Raw genomic sequence first — 21,086 nt, 5'->3', positions numbered from 1 at the left:
ATGTTAGATCATACATGGTCTGGAAGGAGTAAATCTCTTTCTATCATATGTTGCCTACCAGACCATAGATCATTAATGTTGACTGCTACTGCTCATCAATTGCAAGAGAATTACCATTTAGATTTGTGGACTTTTGGAAATTTTTTCAAGCTTTAACTGGTTGACATATGCATGCAGGAGTGTTGCAATAGATTGTGGGGTAACTGATCCAAAAGTAAAATGCCCAGCATTGTTGATCATGGGGGAGAAAGACTATGCCCTGAAGTTTGCAGGTTTGGAGGAACAACTTGCAGAGAAAGTGAATGCGATTCTCATCGACTTCCTCAACAAACATAGTAATTGAAGTTGATGTTCTGCGACCACCTCAAGTGTGGTAATGGTTTCTGTTGGAAATTGGAATGGATAACCTACGTGAATCTTAGTAATGATTTCTGTAGAAAATTGAAATGGATCACGAAGCAATCCAATTCCATAAAAAATATATTCCTAAAATGGATCAAGAATCAATCCAATTCCATCAAAAAATATATTCCTAAAGGACTAAATATAGCGAGTCACATCTTTTCAATGTAACCTTTCACAATATATATATATATTATCTATTGACTTGCCATTTCATAGTTTTTTTGGATTGACAACAATAATGGAGAGTAATTGACAGTGACAGAATTGTGTTTGCAAGTCCTAAGGTCAGGTTATTGAAAGGGGTTTGTTATTTTAAAAGGTTTGAATTTTAAATAAGCTTTTTCATAAACTAAATTGTGACTTGATCTCCCATTGCTTAAATGAATGTTTTGTCAGATTAATATAAATATTGTATTTTTTTGCATATTACAACGGTATTCTGAGAATTTCAAAAATAAATATTATATTTTGTGCCTGAAAATTTTGAGAAATATAGTGAGACGAGAGTTTAAGTTTTGAAGGAGATGATGAAGGTAACAGTCGCGTCATGAATAACCTTTTCTCCACCAAACCAAAGAGCTTTGATACGGCTAGTTTCCCTTTTCCTTGCGGTGAAATTGGCTAAGGATTGTTGACAGCTTGTGCAATATAAATAAGAGACTTCCCTACTCAACAAACTGAATTTCCATATTCTCATTCTTCTCCTTTTCCTTTCAATCTCATCTTTGTCTTCCTTATTCGCTTTTGTTTGTTATTCTTCCCTTTTGATCTTCATAAACATGATTATTTATTAACTATACGGAAATTATTCACTAACAACTGAACAAGACAGATTAATGATGTGATAAAAACTACTCAAGTGTAAATTAATTTTTATCTGCAACTAAAATTAGCTTCTACAATGAGGTAGCAAAGACATTAGCTTTCTGATGAAAATAATGTCCTTTAGAACACATCCCATACAGAGTATAATATCATGAGTCAAACTCAAACCAACATATAAAGCATATTCCACACGAATTTTACATTCCAATATTGCACTCGAAAGATTGAACCCCCACTAAACTATGCAAAAGATTCAGAATTTCAGAGTTCATAAGCAGGGAATCTTGCTCCGGAAGGATCAATCATATCTAGGAAAAGATTGGCCATACCTCCATTCCCTTCAAACAGGGAGTATGGGCTATCGCCTCCATGCATCTCTCCTGCTGATATAAGTTTGTGACCTCTATCAAGTAGAAAGCAGGCAAATGCTTTGGCCCTGTATAAGAACTCTATGTTTCCTGTCATTTGGTACAATGAAAGGAACACATAAGCATTACCACTGATGCCATGGCAAATACCAATTCGCTTGAGTAGCCCCCTGTTCCATACTACCTCTGCTGCATCTACAGCTGCTTGCAGAAATTCTCTCTCTCTAAAAACCTGAAACATAATACACAACTTATTTTTTGGAAAATGAGAAAGCACTTCAGGAAGGGGAGGAAAGGAATTTAAAATTGAAGGGGGGAGTTGAGAACAGTTTCAAGAATTAACAACCGATAGATTTAGGTTATATAAGTTGAGGAAACAATCCATCAAGAAATTCCACGAAAGGAAACTCCAGTATAATAAATTTATTAACAAGAGAATTTTACCTTGGCTGCCTTGACAAGTGTGAGGGCAATTCCGGGAGCTCCATGGCACCAATGCACAAGAACATCCCTCTTGCGATCTTCTTCACTAGCAGGGTAGTTTCCACTGGGAAAGCGATTCTTGATCATATACATAAGAGAGGCCTTGACATCCTCAACTTCGTCCTGTTTCAGCTCTACATCCATCAAAACATGCATAATGCCTGCTAATCCATGAGCAGCACCCCAATATCTCTCGCCATACCACTCATACATTAACGGGGGGCCTCCTCTCTTGGCCAATGATCGTCCATTCTTAATAATTTCACCAACAACTGAACGCTACATAGAGTTTCTCCCAATATTAGTACACTGTTTAACAGAACACAAAATAAGAAAGCAAATGAAGTTATAATGGGAATCTTACTATAGTTGTGTGAGGGATAGTGCCTTCGCCAATGTGTTTGTTTAAGAACAAACAAGCCCACAAGTAGCCACTTCTTCCATATAATAACTCGTTAGGATGATGTTTTGAAAGCTTAACCTGTTTCATCTACCGTCCATAAATTCCAGAGCAAAAAACAGGGGGAAAAATGTTGCAAAATAATGGCTGCAAATTCAAGCAATCGAAGGGTTAAAGAACCTCTCCAAATTGATTAAGATAGTAATTCTGCAATGCTGCATCATTAGCATGATTTGCTGCAACAGCCCCAAGAGCAGAAACACCAGCTCGTCCACATATGAAAGTGACATCCCTATATTATGATATATATCACTTAATTGAGCTTAATTAGCAGCATCAAGTGTAAAATAAATCAAATAGACATAACACAAACATATGAAGCGATTTATTTTACGGGAGAGGGAAAGAGAGCACCTAGAAGCAAGAGAAGCAGAGTCACAGGCCTTAATAATTTGTAAGCAAAGAAAGAGATCATTTTTATTGTTGGTTACTTGATAGCTTCTAAAAAGAACGAAAGCGGTGCCTAGCTTGCCGCTATAGAGAGTGAAGTCTTGCACGCTTTGTCCACTCAACCCCCACGTCTCCACCACTATCTGGGACAAACCAACAAACACCTGGTGGGTCAGCCCAAAATTCCATAAAAGAACAACACCCGGGAAAATAAATAAAAACTAGAGAGAGAAGGTACAGTTTCTTTGAGATCCAAGGCAGCACGTTGAAATCGCTGGGAGAGAGAAGAGTAAGGCATGGAGAGCAGATGCATAAGAGAATCTCCAACACTAGTCCCTTCTTCTTGTGGTTGTTGGGTTGAAGCTGCTTCTGCTTCTTCCTTCACAAAGTCTGGCATTACGTTCGGAAAGAATCGATCAGCCATTTTCTTTCTCGCAGAATCTTTGATTCCTCCAACGGAGAAAGATAGGAGTTTGCAGTTTGCACAGAACACCCACAAACTCTCGTATTCCTTACACGTAGAAAAAACAACGTGTTAACGTGGCAGAAAATCCTTAAACTAACCAATAAACGACAGCATTTCGTCAGATCGCATCATTCAGACAGATCGGCAAAGTTTGACCTTAGTGCCCAATCTAATTAATTATTAATATACTATTAAAATAATAAACATTGCAAAAATATGAATTTTTTCCACTCTTATTATAAGAATACCGAGATAATATTAATTTTATTTTTTTTATAAATATTAAAATTTTAAATTATTTAATAAAGGATATTTTAGATAAATTATTATAATTTTCTTAAATTAAAGTTAATGATCTGAGATTCAAAAAATAGGGTTTTACAATGGGTTCTGTAAAACTGGAAAAAACTTAGAGTTAGAGGAGAGTATTTCTCATTTTATATGTTTTCTTTTGTACGCTAGTGACATGTAGCAGAATGTACGTCATTGGGTCACTTGTCCCTGTCACGTTGATATGAACGTACGAAAAAATCAGATCGCTGTCTCATACGTAACAACCCCTGATTCTCCCCGGGCACGCATGTGAATGGTCTCACAAGGCGAATGGGCTGAATTCCTTCTTGGTTCCGAGCTGGACCGGAAGGTAAGGTTAAGACTAGGCCCAGAGGGGATCTGTTCATTGGGCTGAAAGAGCTGGGCCGGCCTGATTGAAGAATCTGACTGGAGCCCGGTCTTTGAGCTGAGCGGGCTGGACCTGGCTCTTGGAGGAGACTTAAAAGCATTCAGATTATGGGCTGTCCTAATGGGCCTGGCCTTAGACCGGGACGAAGAAATCCAGCGGTCATCAATTGCTCATTTACCTCCTCGTCAGTTATTGCCCGACTGAAGAGGGGGTAAATATCGAGAGTCATCATGACCGTGCCGCCCAAGGACAAAACGGTTCAAAACATCTTTTCGGCTCTTTATTGTTTCAAATTTCACTTCCCGTCAGTCTCCCCAGAACGTTGGCTCTTCTCTGTTCTACTGCTCTCTTTGCTTTCCTCTGCTCATTTGCCCTAATCACTTTTCAGGTACGCCTCTTCTTTTACCATGGATAGTTCTAGTCTCCCCGATGTCGTCAACCAGGAGTCTAGCATCACCCCGTCTAACATTAGGAATTTCATTTCTAGGGAATACCTGGATACCCCTCTTTATCACATCTGGGCTCCTTACCGAAATGAGAGGATCGTTCTTCCTGATCCTTCTCCCCCTGGCCTAATCGACCCTCAAAGGGATGTCAGTCTAGTCTTCTTCATCAAACAGAGGGAGTACGGTCTGTCCTTCCCCTTTTCTCCTTTCTTCAAAGAGGTCTTCCAGTATTTCGAGATTACCCCTCGAATGCTAACCCCTAACTCCGTTCTTTTCATGTCTTGCTTTGAATCTGTGTGTCTGAGCTAGGGGTTTACACCCACGGTTCAGCTGTTCGTCAGCTTCTTCAGGCTAGTCAAAGCGAGCCAAAAGTTTTATTACTTTGCCCCTCGCGGAGGGTTGTCCATTTTCACGGGTTATAAAGACTCTATCAAGGGCTGGGTAGAGGGGTTTCTGATGGTGGATTTGAAGAAGAATACGGGGTTGGCTTGGGAGCTCGGTCTTGACTGGGAGGATGTCTCTCTGGGTTGCAACGACTTGCCCCAATTGGGCCTTACCGAGCAGGTCGGATTCCTTCGACTGACTTCTGTGGATAGGAAGTATGACGTCGAAAAGTGCTTGTACGCGTCCAACCTTAGGGATATTAAGGACGCGCGTACCTTATTCTATCTGCCTGTGTTAATTTTTGCTTACGCGACCTTTGCTCAGAACTGTTCTGATTTGCTTTGATTTTTAATTTTGTAGCCTCCGAGGTGAAGATGGATCAGATTAAGCCTCCCAAGAATCTCATACTGTCCCGGGAGAGCATGGATATTGCTCTGGATGCCCTCCTGGCTGGGCAATCTTAAGGGAGGCTACTCGAAGGGTGGCCGAGGTTATTTCTTCCAGATCGGTTACCCGACCTCCTCCTCCTCCGGTCTCCTCACAAGCTCCTAGACCAAGCTCCCGACGTAGTAAGTCGTCTCGGCCCTCTAGTCGTAGCAGATCGAGCTCGGCTCACCAGTCCTCTCAAGCCCCCCAGCCTCGACGCTCTTCTACTGAGGGGGCGGAAGAGACTCCAAGAATTATTTCTGAAGTGGCTGAGGACGCCGGGCTGGCGAGGACGGATCCCGCCCTTCCTCCTGTGGGCGCTTCTGATGTGGGGCTTGAAGTTCCCACTGTTGCTGAGGAGGAGGTCACCAAGGTGGGGTTTGAGGCCCCATTACTGAAGAGGAAGCTCCAGGAAAAAGTAGGGAGGTTATTCTTGTAGACGAAGATGTCCAGGAGGCCCCTATCGGAGATGTTGAATCCGGCCCTGCTAGTGAAGGAGGAGTCATAAAGAAGGCTGGGGACAAGCGCCCTACCTCCCCTGAAATGTCTGCCCCAGCTCCTGCTCGGAAGAAATCCAAGGCTTCCAAGGGATCAGCTCCAGCTCTCCCTTCATCGGAAAGAGAAAGGAAGCTTCCAAGGGATTAGCTCCCGCTCTCCCCCCTCTTGAAAAGAAGAAGGATGTTCCTGTGATACCCCTGTTGTCTGCTCCTGACAACAACATTTTGAACACTGAGGACATCACTCATCAAACTCTGGCGAGCGTTGTAGCGGAGATCTTGCGGGAGCGGATGTTCGGGGGAATCACGGAGGCTTCGGACTCTCGTCTGCTTACTTTGACCGGCCATTTGGCTGGCTTCACACGAGAGCAAGCAGCCTTCCGGTCTCTACCTCGAGGAGAGCTCGGAGATAGGATTAGGGAGATGCTCCTGATGGCAAGTTGTTACGTTCCTATTTATGTTCATATTCCAATTTTCTTTGTTTCTTTGTTCTAACAGTTTTCTCTTTTTGTACTAGGTGATGGGCCTCTTCATGGAGGTGGACGCTCGTGACCTCTCTCTCCGAGAATCTGTTGATCGCCGGATCGAGGAGGCGCGTCTGAAGGAGAACCTGTCTGCGACCAGTGATGCCAGGAGCAACCTCGCGGCAGCTCAAGAGCATTCTAGGTCCCTAGAGGCGGAGTTGTCTCACGCTCGGAGGGTTCTTAAAGAGTCTGACGATAGGGCAGCTGCTGCTGAAGTCCACTGTGAAGAAGTCCTAAAGCAGCTGTCCTCCACGGTGGATGCCCTTCATGAAAGGGACGAGGCTATGATCCAGAGGGACGAGGCCCAGCGTCAGTGCGAGGCCTTGAAGGCTGATTTCGAAGGAGTCCAAGCTCGTCTTAACAAGGTGGAGGTCCAGAAAGAGGGGGCACTAGCTCGGGTCGAGGTTCTCGAACAGGAGTTGAGTAAGAGTTCAGATCGTATCAGAGACCTGGCTTCAGCGGCAGAGGAGTTTAAACTTCATAATCAAAAGCTCTGCCATGAGGTCAGGACTTTGGAGCATAAATGCTAGGCCTTGCTCGAGGATGCCAGACTCGCTGAAGACAGGGTCCAACTGGAGTGTGAGAGGCGCCTGATGTAGTATAAAGAGTCTCCCGAGCTGAAAAAAGAGATCGAGCAGGCCTGTGAAGCTCGCCTCCAGGATTATAAAAGTTATTTTGAATTTAAAGCCAAGATAGCTGAGGCCTGTGAGAAGCGACTTGCGGAGTTCCAAGGCTCTGATAAGATGAAGACAGCCATATGGAACAAGGGCTTTCGCATGTTCGTCTCTGGATACAACCGGGGCCTAAGGACAGCCAGATACGCTCCCTCCACCCCGTTGGCTGAACTTCGAGCTGCAGAGGAAGACTCTGATGGTGAGGCGGTGCTTTACGGGGAGGATGACAGACCTCTTCCCAAAAGAGCTTCTCACATTGCAGTTGGGCCTTCTGAGGCAGAACCCGAGCTGGGGAATGACGATACTGGGCCTCAAGGGCAGGAGATCGTGCCTTTCGTGGGCATTGAGGGATCTGGGCAGGAGGATGCTGGGCCTCCCATAGACAGTAATGTAAATAATGTAAGTATAGATAGTACAGGGGATAATGTAGATGATAATGCCCCTAGGCATGTAAGTCCTTTAAGGACTGTTTTTTCCTCAGTAGAATAGACTGTAAAGTAGGTTGTAATTATTTTTTCTTTTTAATGAAATTTAATTTTCAAATTGCGTTGGTGTTTTGAGTTATTTTGATTGTTATTTATTTCTCTGGCTTTATTCGTACTTGAGCTGTTCCTACCTTTGCTTGTTCTTCCCTCCTTATCAGGCTACTTATTCTGTTTAGGCAGTCTGACTTGTTTAATTTTAAGATTTGAGAATGAGACACTTAAACTGTGCCTAATAAACTTGGTAAGGAATCGACTAGATCGTCTTTCATTTCTTGCCCCTCAGTCAATCAGGGCTGAAATCTTAGCCAGAGACTTAGTCTCTGACTTATAATCTTTCCTAATTTCACTAGGGCGTTCTTATCTATAAATTTTCTCCGAGCTAGATTTGTCTTAAGGCCAAGATCGTCAAGCTGTACTTTTATAGATTTCGACCTCATTAGGTCTTCACTATGAGCTCGGTTTTTAACAACTGACTTAATGTCTTCAACTTTTCTTTCCATTATTTCACATGTACGAGCTTGGGCATGTAGCCCTTTATAACCAAAGAGAAATGTATCACGTACCTTTTAAAATGGTGAGCAGGATTGGCCTCCTTGTTTTTAGTTCTGTTCGGACGAGAACTGAAGCTGGGGTCTTATCTGCTCACGCCATTGGATTTCTCCTCGGGTTGCCCATTTACCTCCTCAGCAGTTATTTCATGGCTGGTGAAGGGGTAAATACTTGGGCTCCATTAATGACCGTGCAGCTCGAAAACAGTTTTTGTCAAAACGTCCTTTACTTGCATTATTTCTTTATCTTTTTACTTTGGTGTTTAAATGTATGGCGATCTGGAGATGTGTTCATGATGATGAATGATATTTCACCTCGGCCTGTGCCTCATCATTATTTTGTACTCAGACTGTCTTCTGGCTTTGTCAATTTTACTCATTTGATGGACCAGGCTGGCTTTACTGGGACCTTGCTAGTCGAACTAACCCGGGCTAAGAGCTCGGAGTCTGGTTAAGCTTCTAACTTGCGAGTTTTTCTTATTCCCATGAGGGCATTTTTGTTTTTGACTCACTACCTCGTCCTTGTTGCGAGCTCGGATACATAATATCTTGTTCCTCTGGAGATAACCTTCTGGCAGTCAGTGCGATTTGAGCTGCGTGCTCCACTGGGATAGAGAGCTTGGTCTTTTGTCGTTTTCCTCTTCCTGGGTTATCCTTGTTAAATGTTTGTTTATGCTGAGTTAACCCGAGCTGTGAGCACGGTCCTTTGCCTTCGTTTATCCTTTTATGTGTTTCTGCATTTGTGGGCCTTTTCATAGAGGGAGCTCGGTTCTCTGTTATTTCTTCTATACTTATCTTTATTCATGTTGCGAGTTCATCCGAGCTGGGAGATCGGTTTTTTGCTTTTTGCCTAGGCTTTTATGCCTGTAGCCTGTGACGCTGCCTGTATCGTGAGCTCGGGAGTTCGGAATTTCACTTTCTTCACTTTGGTGCCCCGAGCTCCTTTGTGAAGTCGGACTTAATTTCTTGTTTTCTTGTCGAGCCTTATATGGGCTATGTCTCAGTCTGACTGCTTATTTGTTCGGCTTCAGCTTTCCTTTTATAAACTTGTAGCCTCGCCTTAATTCGGTCTGCCTATTGGATTTATCAGTACCGAGCTCATTTTTTTGAGATCGGCATGGTGCTTTGGCGCTTTGGCACCGCGAGCTTTGTATTGGCCGTTAGTAGGTCGTATTGCTACATGATACGGGTGTTGGGGCGCCTTAGTATAATTTCGTTATATGCTGGCCATTTTGCGAGATCTAGGTCTTATTAGCCTGAATCCGAGCTCTTCTGAGAGGTTGGATTCGAACTCTTTTATTTATATTCTAGCACCCTCTTGAGGTCAGCATGGCATTTTGGCGCTTTTGGCTATTGTGTGAGATCAAAGTCTCTTTACCTTATGACTCGAGCTCTTTTGGGAGGTCGGAGTTTAGCTTTTTCATTTAGGGTCCCGTGCTCCAATCTTTTATGTGAGGTCGGAACTATATTCTTATGAGTTATTTTTGTGTGTTGTCATTGTATACCGCTGTTTGCTGTGAGCATACGACGCCGGAGAATTCTTTGGGGTTCCCGGCCTTTGTCGCTCCGGGAGATCTTTGAGATCTTCGCCGGCCGTTTTTGCTCCAGGAGATCTTACGGGATCCTGGCCGTTTTTGCTCCGGGGAGATCTTGGTGATCCCGCCGGCCGTTTTTGCTCCAGGAGATCTTACGGGATCCTAGTCTTGAATCCGGGAGATCTTGGGGATCCCGGTCTTCTACCTCCAGGAGGTCTCTATGTCTCAAGGAAGTCTTCTGATATTTGTTCTTTTCTTTTTCTGAGAGAGTTAATATTCATAATAATAGAGATAATCATTGTATTATTATATGATGGTGTTATTCCATTTACTCATGTTTTCATAGTACAAGAATTTCTTTTCACAAATATTCTAAGGAAAGTACCTCTTCTGCTTCACCAGCTCATTCAACTTTTAGTTCCTCCAACGATCATGTTGATGGTTCCACTGGACCTATCATTCACTGGCCCTGCTCCCATTCTCTTGAGTGTCTGCGCTGCTGGGTTCGGCTGAGGCCTTTGTTTTTTCGGTTTCTTTATAAAGTTCTTGAGGTGTCTCCTCTTTATCAGCCTCTCGATCTCAGCGATCAACTGGAAGCAGTTATTGGTGTCGTGGTCGTGCGTGCGATGGTACTGACAATATTTGTCAGGATCTCGCTGGTTTGCTTTCGTTTTCATAGGCCTGGGCCATTGGAGGAACTCCTTATCCTGGACGGCCATAAGCACTTCGGCTCTAGAGGCATTGAGTAGGGTCGGCTTCTCTGAAACCCACGGAGGGAGTGGCCTCTGTTCTGAGACCCGAGGAGGGAGAGATATTTGGTCCCTTCGCTCTCAGGGTTGTCTGTAAGGCTCAGGCCTCTTGCCATGCTTTTTCTCTTGTCTTTTCGACCTCCCTTCCTCCGGTGCTTTCCTCTTATCTGTCGCTCCCCTGGCGAACCTGCTTGTCACCAAGGCATCATCCTGCCTTATGTATTTTTCAGCCCGCTTCATCAGCTCGGCCAGTGAGGTCGGGGGCTTCCTGCTCAATGAGCCAAAGAACTCGGCAGAGGTCGTCCCCTTTTGCATGGCCTCCACCGCCCTTCCCTCATCGAGCTCGGAAATCTGCAGGGGCTCCGTGTTGAAACGAGCGACGTACTCCCTGAGCGATTCGTCTCTCCTCTGCCTGATCGTCTCCAGATAACTCGTCTTCCTATCTGCGGGCACCCCGGCGATAAATCGGCTGATGAAGCGAGTGGCCAGATCTCCAAAGCTGCTAATACTTTCGGCCTCAAGGCTGTTGAACCACGCCCGTGCTGGCCCCGAGAGCGTCGTAGGAAATACCTTGCACATCAAGGCATCTGAAAGAGTTTGCAGCTCTATGAAGGTCTTATAGTTCAAGACGTGCTCCCGGGGGTTCCCAGCTCCGTCGTACGCGGCCGTAGGTGGCATCATAAATTTCTTGGGAATAGTCTCTTGTTGCACCCACTTCGAGAAGGGTGAAGAGGTGGGCAGAAGAGTTTGGTTCTGATCCTTCATTCCCAACTCGGCCAAGAGTTGCTCTCTCATTTTTTGCAGCTTTTGGTCTACACTTTCCTCCTCCTGCCTGGGTTTCTTCTCCAGGTGGTACTCTTCCTCTTTCATGTCGCTTCTCGTCCATCTGGTTGTTCCGACAGAATAACTGTCGGCCCCATCATTCTCAATCATCTCTCTCATCCTCCTTCCATGAACCCTGGCCTCCGGTTCTTCCTCTTCCCCAGCTCTTCTCTCCCTCTCTCCGGTTTCGCGGCTAACTGTTTGGGGATGGTTGAAGGTAGGTTGATGTTCATTGGTCTGGGGCTCTTCTACCACTGGCAATACATTTGCTGGGGTGCTAAGGCCCCGTTGCTGCATTATCTGCCCCAGCCAGTGGGCGGTGTTTTGTAGTTGGAGGGCGATAGTTTGGAGGTCCTGGTTGGACAAGGTAGCGGCGGAAGCATTCCCTGCCAGGCTTGGCGAGGGGTTGAAAGGGATGGGTGGTTGATTGTTTGGAGTTGTAGGACTGGAAAAGGAGAACTGCTGCCCCTCTTGGGCAGAGCTCAGGTCATTTGGAGTGACGTTGTTTTCGTTGTGATTAGCCATCGTGGATCTCAGTGGGTTTGTTTAGAGTGGAACTCCGGTGATGAAAAGATCTCCTTCATCCCCACAGACGGCGCCACTTGATGATCTGAGATCCAGAAAATAGGATTTTACAATGGGTTCTGTAAAACTGGAAAAAGCTTAGAGTTAGAGGAGAGTATTTTTCCTTTTATATGTTTTCTTTTGTCCGCTAGTGACGTGTAACAGAATGTACGTCATTGGGCCACCTGTCCATGTCACGTTGATATGGACGTACGAGGAAATCAGATCGCTACCCCATGCGTAACGACCCCTGATTCTCCCCGGGCACGCATGTGAATGGTCCCACAAGGCGAATGGGCTGAATTCCTTCCTGGTTCCGAATTGGGCCGGAAGGTAAGGTTAAGACTAGGCTCAGAGGGGATCTGTTCATTGGGCCGAAAGAGCTGGGCCAGCCTGATTGAAGAATCTGACTGGAGCTCAGTCTTTGAGCTGAGCGGGCTGGACCTGACTCTTGAAGAAAACTTAGAAATTTTCAGATTATGGACTGTCCTAATGAGCTAATCTTAGACCGGGGCGAAGAAATTCAGCGGTTATCAAAAGTTATTGATTAACTTTATTAGTTTTAGTGAAATAAACTTTAGAAAAAAGATATTGTAGAATGGATATAATAATAAATTTTATTGTAATTTATATTTTCAAATTTCAATTAATTAAATATATAAAATTTCATACAAATAAAATGTTTCCATTCTATTTCTTATGATTACCTTCTCATTTCTTTTTATTTTTTTTTTGCATTGCCTTTAAATTTAACTTACAGTAAATTTTAAATATATAAATATTTTTTTTCTTTAAATAAATATAAATATTTTTAACTAGACTAACATTAAAATTATCGTTTTAATTTAAATAATTAAATTTAGTATTTATATGTATAATTTTTTTTTTACTATACAAATGTGATTAAATTGAAAGCCAATTGGACAAGAAGTCAGGAGGTCATTTAAATCCAGAAGAAGCCCAATCCAAGAAAAGCTCACAACCTCTTCTTGAGACTTTTGGAACCCAGCCTTTTTGCAACCACCTTCGGAGAGCAGGCGAAAAATTTTCTTTTCCCTCTCCACCGTCGGGGCTCAGCTTCTCCCGGTCGACACTCATGGATTGTTGCGCACTTATCTCTTTTAAAATATTTTTTTAAAATTATTTAAACTGAAACTATTTGATACCAACATTTATTAAATAACGGATTTTAATAAAACTAAAATATTTTTATTTTTGGTGCCATACTTATAATATTTTAATTAATTAAAGTAACATATTTAATTTTATTTCCTTTTATGTTTTAATCAAGAATAAAATATAATCATGGTACATTATTTGCCATTAAATCAAATTGCTTTCCACATTGAGGAAAAGGAAAATTCAAAAAAAAAGTGTTTCATGTTTTTTTCCATTTTACCACCTCCTTTCTTCCTAGTTCACACATTTTCTACTTGTTTTATCTTTATTACTTTGATAAAGCTTATCTTTCTCTGGCATTAGACTTGGCTAACCAAGAGAAATACAGCGGAGGCAGATTTAGCTTAGGGCCAGGCAATTTCCCTCAAACTCTAAATAAACAAAACTCCAATCCCTTCCATAATTGCTGCCCATATTCATATCTAGATAAATTTGATTGCCATATTTCTGGATTTGCCATTTTAGCATTTACAAGTTATGTGCCTATGTGCCAAGGCAGAGCCACGAGCAATTAAATGCCATGCCTGAAACAGAGATAACGCAAAAGAAGGTCGAGAACAGGAACCAAAACAGAACTATAAAAACTAATAATTGCCACAGTTCCCTTCATCACCAGACAAGCATCGTTAACACCGTTGTTGTGAATTTATTAAAGAAAACAAATATCTGAACCTTGAAAAAGAAACAAAACATCATCCAACTCTAGACATCAACTAACCGTTGTTCTAACTAACTGCCTCATCATTTCTCTCTCTCTGTCTGCTGCAATTCAGGAGTCTTTGTCATCGTCGTCATCATCATCTCAGCCAACAACAAGGGTATTCATTGATCCAAATACTTTCTCATTATAAGAAGTTCTGAAAAATTTTTCTCTTATAATTACATGCTTTCGTCGTGCATACCTCACCTATTAATTTTGAGTTGCTATTATTTATATGGAAGAATAAGTTTGATATGATTGCATAAGTTTCAATAATTTGAGCATCTATCTCCAGTGTATCACATCCTAGCGTTGAAATGTAATTAGCTCTGTGCTTATTATGCGCTTGAGTTGATAATAGTGCAATTTTGGGAATGGAAACCTTCTTGTTTCCACTCAGCAGCCGCCGGCAGAGTAATAATCACCTTTATGTTTTTTATGGATAATATGAGATTTTGTATAAATCTCATTATTATTTCATATAGACCCATCCTATACTGAGAATATCCTCCATGTTAAATTCATTTAGCTTGAATTGAGAGTGGAAATTCAAGTTTTTATATTTTAAACCAGTATATCACAGAGCAAATTATGGGCAATCATCCAACTAAAGTAAATAGTGGATAGTGTCCCACAGGGCAAAGCCTGTCTACAATATTATTGTTTTTAATACCTAATGGGGTCTCCAAATTGACTACACAGATACCACTGAAAATTCCAAATTAATTAACAACCAAACAGGGCCTACATACCCCAGACATTACAAATACAAATACAAATACAAATACAAATACAAATACAAAGTACACTATACGCTCTCTCTCCTTTGGAGAGGGCTACCTCTAAAAACACTTGCACAAAAAAAAAAAAAAAAGAAAAACAGAGGAAAAACAAAAAGAAAAAAGCAAGAGCATTGGATCCCAAACATTATGCAATCCAATGGTTACTTTTCTCCTAAAAAAAGGGTGGGGAAAAAAATAAGAAAAGAAAAGAAACAGCAAACATGGGACACTTTCTGTGTGAAGGGGACAAGGGGAGGCTTTGTTCCTTGTTTCTTGTTCCTCGTTTCTTGTCTTGCTTGAAGCCAAGTTTCAGTTCAGAGCAAGAGGAAAGTGAGGAGCTTATCATATGATGATTAGGAGTAGAAATTGAGGCGAGAGGTATAGGTGGCCTTTGGAGACCAGTTTCTTGGAATAACATCTCTCGCAGAAAGTGTTCTTCCTGTTGAAAGTGTTGTTAGCTTCACTGAGAATGGTCCCTTTAAAGGTCCCCTAACAATACACCAATTTGCTCCCCATATATGATTCATCTCTAGCCACTCACTGCCACCTTCCTGCCATTACAAACATTAAATCACAAGTTGTAATTAAAACTCTAGATTTTGCAGCTTTCCCTTGATGGAGAAAATATCTCAAAAACTTAAAGATTTAAGCTTGTGGCCCCTATGTCACATGCAATAAGTCCAATACCAATCCGCACAGGATTCAAGTCTAATCTTAGAAAATACCATATACATTAAAATTATGATAGGTACCACTCATAAAGATAAGTATATAAACACCTCTCTGCAGGTAAGAAAATAATACAAGATGGAATTAATTAGGTAAAGGAAGATTAGGGCTGTGTTTTCTTTGATGAAGTGGCAAAGCATAACGTGATTAGTGACTAATATAACCGTAATCATAGGAATTGTCTACTCAGAACAACATACTTATCATTGCTTTTATGGAATGACCTTTACTTTTTTTAGCACGTTTAGGCATCAATTTCTTTTAGGTAAATGAGAAAGGTAAGATCTAGAACATGCACCCAAAACTATCTAAAGCTGCCTTAACAAGCTTTACACTTTATTGACCCAACAAGTATATTTGCTTTCTCACTTTAGATTCCTAATAAAATGTGCAAAAGGTGCTCTAGGTTTCTTTATATAGTTTATACTTACTTCTCTTATATGCATGGATCCAACATCACCATCACCATCCTCAAATTCCACTAGAAGAGATAGCCAATAATCTGTTGAACCTTCATTTACATGGAAGGCAATGTTCTTCCCTGGATATTTACATGGAGTCCTGCAACCATATGGATATCAAACAAATTTAAGTTTAGTCAAAATGAAAACAAAAGGATACTTGGGTCATGTTCTTGGAAATATAATTAGTAGTAATTTTTCCCAATAAATAAACAAAAGGTGACAGAACAAAAATGACAAAGACAAAACAGAGAGAGACAGAGGCCGTTAAAACAGAAAGCTACCAAAAAAAGCCAACTACATACCGGCGGTAAACAACGGGGAGCTCTCCTCGGTTCCTCAGCTGGCCATTCTCACCGGTGATAGCCATGCGACCAAAGGCTGCACCGCTGAGGTCAAAGTGGACGCGTCCATTGGAGCAGTACCCACCTGGGCACTCATCTGTTACAATTATGGTCACAGCTCTTCTTGAGCATATGCTCTTGTCTAGGCACTTCACTTTGTAACATGCGCCGCAACCTTCTCCATTCTTGAACAGTATTGGGCTCACTGCACCAACTCTGGCCCTCAGCGGCCTCACGTCCACCAGTGACCCATACCCACATGCCCCTCCTGCACAAAACATATACATAACCAGAAAGGGGTCACTTTCGAGTTAATTATGGAAAAAATAATTGATTTTTTTTTCTTAATTTGGAATTTTCTTTCCAAACTCAATGTTAATTAACTAAAACCCACCAGAATCTGATCCAAACTACAATCTATGACAGAAAAGTAAATAGTGCTGGGACATACCGTCACTGCCGTCGCCCTCGGGGCTGCCGTACCAGGTGGCGGTAGCTGGATGCCAATGTAGGTCGGCTACACGGTGGGGAACTTGCCCGGAGACCACCAAGCACTTAAAGAACACCATAACGAAGAAACCCAAAAGCCGGCTGGAGCTGAGGTGCTGCATTGTTAGAAGCAAGAAAGAACGAACGAAAGAAAAAAAGCAGCCGCTACCAGCCACCAAGACCACCACCTTGATGACCAGTACAACGTCACTTTCACGGCGAGCGGCGGACAACTGCAAAGGAACAGTTAAAACGGAGTTTGCCGACACCTTTCTTTTGTTGTTTGCGTTGAACTCTGGTGTCGGGAGCAGTGCACATATATAGAGTACAAAACGATGGCTTTTTTTTTTAATTATTATTTAATATTATTTATCTAACATTTTCTTGTGACCGTGTGGCCCATGAGATTTGGGCGTATTTACAAGAATTGCCGCTCCGATTAGAAGTTGGGTCCCACCGACCGTTAAGGCGTTAATTCCGCTGGCCGTGCTAGTTAGAGGGCATTTTCGACATTTAAGAAAAAGATTAGTATAGGAGCGTTGTTTAGTTTCGCTTCTGCCGTTATTATTGTTGGTTTGTTTTTTATTACTACATGCACGTGGGATAAGGTGGAAAAGAGTCGTTAATTGGCAGCGGCTGCGATTGGTGGTGACAGTAAACACCCTAGATTTTGATTGGAGGAAGTGAAACAACGTCGTTTAGTGTAACTAAATATGAAAAGAATAAGCCGATTTCTTTGAACGTTTCTCCTCATGTACTAGATTAATCTCATTGAATAATAAAAATGTTTATTTAATTTATTTTTAATTAAAGAGATTCCTTAATTGCCATGAAAGCACAAATTACGGAATAATTTTAAAAAATTAGTCTAAAAAGCAAAAGCTCATAAATTAGGCTAATTAACAAGGTAAATTTTCATAAAGTAGTGAAATTCAAACCCGTACTTACATCCAATCATCCATAATTTTAAAAAACTATTAATTATATTCAATATAAAAAATTTAAAATCAAAACGTTACAATAAAATTATAAAATTATGCAAACATTTAATTTTTCATGCTCAATTAACATATTTTATAATAATTTTCTTCTGGCTAATCTTGTTGAAACTTTTTTTTAAAGGTAAGTTTTAAATTGGTTGAAAGATAATAACTTTAGCAGCATTGATGTTAAAATAGATATGAAGTTAATTGTGAATGCTTTTTTTTTCGGTGCAGAAGTATTGATTATTATATAATTTTTTAAAATTAAGAGTATTAATTAGTTTTATTAATTTAAGTCATAAATATTATGAGATAATTAAGAAAATTAGAATGAGAGGATGCCATGGGCATCAAAAGTACTCACTAAGTGAATACGTAGAATTTTTTTTTTTTCAAATGAAAATTATAGGAATAAAATTTGATATTTTTTAAATTTATTCAAATGTATTTATTGTCAGACTAAATATGTGAGTGCTGAATAAGGAGTATTTTAAAAGAAAGGTTAAGATGTGTATTTAAATGGCATGCCAATATTATTTTAAAAACATAAAATGGAAATACCAAATTTTATCCAAAAGGAGAGGACCAAAAGTCACGAATTATTGGGTTTTTGTGGACCAAAGAGAGGAAAGTTTATACGTCTAGTCTTTGTGACCTTTTTCTATTTAAAAAGAAAAGAGAAAAAAAAAAAAAAGAAAGTGGACCACGCATTTTAGAAATTTTGATACATAGATAGGAAAAAAAAAGCATAACTTTGATTTTTTTTTTTTTTTTACAAAGAAATGATATCTCAACAAGATTAGTGTTTACATGACTCATTCATATTCTATTATTGTAATCACATTCATAAATTCTTCCTTAATTTTAAGTAGAGTTTGATAATGCATAAATGAAATATAATCAAACTTACCCTTTTATTATAATTATTATTATTATATTTAACTCAAAATGCAAGTTTTCTAGTTTTCTGTAACTCGATACTCTCGCTTTTTCCTCTTTCTTAAATCTAACTCATTCTTTTCTTTTCTCCCATGAAAGATAATCTGCGTCAATTGACTATTGATAAAGAAAAATATATTGTTGTCCCTATTAAGAACTCCAGAGATATTCCGATCGTCACTTATGATTTTTGTATGGTGAAGATATTTCTCACATACAATTCAATCAATTTTCAGAATATGCAGACTTCTTTGATAGATTTATGATATCCTTTAGAGGGGTATCTATTATAGAATTAGAGGCAAAAAGATATATGTTTCGGTTTTTTAACAATGTTGATTTTTCTTCCTCTCAACAGGATGATGATGCTACAAGTTTTTGTTCCTCTCAATAGGATGCCTCTAACCACATCCATGTAAATGTTAATTTGACAGGTAATAATGAAGCGGCTCATCTCGTCAAAGGTCGGGATAGCCGAAAGTAATGATCGTCCTGTGTTGGAACTGCCGAATATTCTGCAATCCTCGGACAGTTAATGCATTGAAGAATTTGATTACTAGTTACAAGCCGGATATTTTATTTTTTATGGAAACAAAAGTTTTAGCTCTTCGTCACTGTTTGCTCTTTGCGATGGAATTTTTGCCTTTCAATGGCTACATTCTTATGAACTGTTTGCAAGTGGTTCAATCTCTTCAGTCTCCACATTTAAATATTTCTGAACTGGATTTGATTTTAAATGATTGTAAATCTTTGTTAAACTCTAGAACTGATATTTCTGTTAGATGGGTTCGTCGTCATGCCACTCTAACTGCTCATATTTTGGCTAGAGAATCTATTAGGCATTATCGTCTTTCTGTTTGAGATGATATCTCTTTTTGTTTGATGGAATTTCATTAATACAATCAGTAGTTTTGCTTTAAAAAAAACAAAAACAAAAAAAAAAACTCAAAATGGCTTTGCATTATTTCAATAATCAACAAATGTTGTTGGTATTTCCACTCAATATTTTTGTGCATAATTCAATTAAGCAACAACTAACTTCATAAATTTGGCCTTGATTGTGGAAAAGTGTAATTTTTTTTAAAAAATTTTAAACTATCTTACATTTAAATTTTAATTATTGAATTAAGTCAAATTTGCATCGAATGAATTCATTAAAAAAAATAAAAATTTATAATTTAGTTTTTAAATATTGCAATTATTAATAAGTTAGTCATTATATTTTCAGAAATCTATTAAAACGTTCTTATATTTTTTCTCCATCAACAAAATAGTCTTTCCATCTATTTTTGCCGTTAAAAATATAGCAAAATACCAAATTACCTCCTTCTTTTCTTCTTTCTCCTCCTCCTCCTCCTCCTCCTCCTCCTTCTTTATTGATTCTTCCTCCTCCTCTTCTTCTTCTTTGGTTCTTCTTTTTCTTCTTCTTGTTTGATTCTTTTTCGATTTTTTTTTATTCTTCTTCTTTAAGGAGTTGGAGGAGGAGATTTTTCTTTTTTTTTTTTCTCTTTCTTTTTCTTTTTCTTCTTTTTCTTCTTTCTTCTTTTCTTCTTCTTCTCCTTCATCATCATCGTCATCATCTTCTTCTTCTTTTTTTTTTTTTTTTTTTTTTTAAGAAAGAGGAGGAAAAGGAGGAGGGACTATTTCGTTGACGGAAAGAAACGATAAGGATGTTTTAATAGATATGAGAAAAGATAAGGACGTTTTAATAAATTTTTAAAAATGTAGGGACTGACTTGTTAATGATAGCAATATCCAAAAACTAAATAAGGATTTTATTTGAGGGCAAAATTGGATTTTTAAAATTTTTCTCTCTCATCCTTTATTTATTTTTAACGGAAAAAATGATAGAAGGACTATTTCGTTGACGGAAAGATAAGTTAGGACGTTTTAATAGGTTTTTGAAAATGTAGGGACTGACTTATTAATAATGGTAATATCAAAAAACTAAATTGTAAATCTCCCTTAAAAAAATAAAGTGTGTCTTTTCAAAATTTAATAGTGATCTATACTCAAAATTTGAATTTATAATTACTAATTAAAAAAAATTCTGTTATTTCATATTATCTTTTGAAATAAATTATAATTAGAGAGATTTATAATTTAGTCTCTGGGTATTACTATTATTAATAAGTCAGTCTCTGCATTTTCAAAAATCTATTAAAAACGTCTTTATCTTTTTTCTCCGTCAACAAAATAGTCTTTCCGTCTATTTTTACCGTTAAAAATATAGCAAAAGACTAAATTACCCCCTCTTTTCTTTTTTTTTTTTTCTTCTTCTTCCTCCTCTTCTTTTTCTTCCTACTCCTCTTCTTCTGCTTTGATTCTTCTTTTTCTTCTTCTTCTTTTATTATTTTTCGATTTTTCTTTTTATTCTTCTTCTTTAAGGAGGAGGGGATTTTTCTTTTTCTTTTCCTTCGTCATCATCATCTTTTTCTTTTTTTTTCTTCTTTTTCTTCTTTTTTGAAAAGGAGGAGGAGAAACTATTTCATTGACGAAAAGAAACGATAATGATATTGTAATAGATATAAGAAAAGATAAAGAAATTTTAATAGATACAAGAAAAGATAAGAATATTTTAATAGATTTCTAAAAATATAGGGACTGACTTGTTAATAATAGCAATATCCAATGACTAAATAAGGGATTTTATTTGAGAGCAAAATTGAATTTTAAAAATTTTTTCTCTCATCCTTTATCTATTTTTAATAGAAAAAAGGACGGAAGGACTATTTCGTTGACGGAAA

General features: G+C 39.3%; 2 protein-coding genes across 2 annotated transcripts; both read right to left on the bottom strand.

Annotated features, from left to right (window-relative positions):
- Positions 1-1,328: 1,328 nt before the first annotated feature.
- LOC110630532 (lanC-like protein GCL2) lies at positions 1,329-3,471 on the bottom strand. The gene is made up of 6 exons (XM_021778068.2): positions 3,170-3,471; positions 2,896-3,074; positions 2,662-2,773; positions 2,446-2,562; positions 2,043-2,360; positions 1,329-1,830 (listed from the first exon to the last, which is right to left on the bottom strand). The coding sequence occupies exons 1-6, from the start codon at positions 3,353-3,355 to the stop codon at positions 1,492-1,494; spliced, it is 1,251 nt and encodes a 416-aa protein (XP_021633760.1). The 5' UTR covers positions 3,356-3,471; the 3' UTR covers positions 1,329-1,491.
- A 10,749-nt stretch (positions 3,472-14,220) lies between these two features.
- Positions 14,221-16,730, bottom strand: LOC110629377 (expansin-B3). The gene is made up of 5 exons (XM_043949276.1): positions 16,380-16,730; positions 15,890-16,196; positions 15,555-15,684; positions 14,505-14,945; positions 14,221-14,471 (listed from the first exon to the last, which is right to left on the bottom strand). Exons 1-4 carry the CDS (start codon positions 16,537-16,539, stop codon positions 14,748-14,750), a joined length of 795 nt encoding a protein of 264 aa, XP_043805211.1. The 5' UTR covers positions 16,540-16,730; the 3' UTR covers positions 14,221-14,471; positions 14,505-14,747.
- Positions 16,731-21,086: the final 4,356 nt, after the last annotated feature.

The sequence above is a fragment of the Manihot esculenta genome, chromosome 13 (assembly GCF_001659605.2).
Source record: "Manihot esculenta cultivar AM560-2 chromosome 13, M.esculenta_v8, whole genome shotgun sequence".
Lineage (NCBI taxonomy): Eukaryota > Viridiplantae > Streptophyta > Magnoliopsida > Malpighiales > Euphorbiaceae > Manihot > Manihot esculenta.
This window is presented reverse-complemented; position numbering and strand designations above follow the sequence as displayed.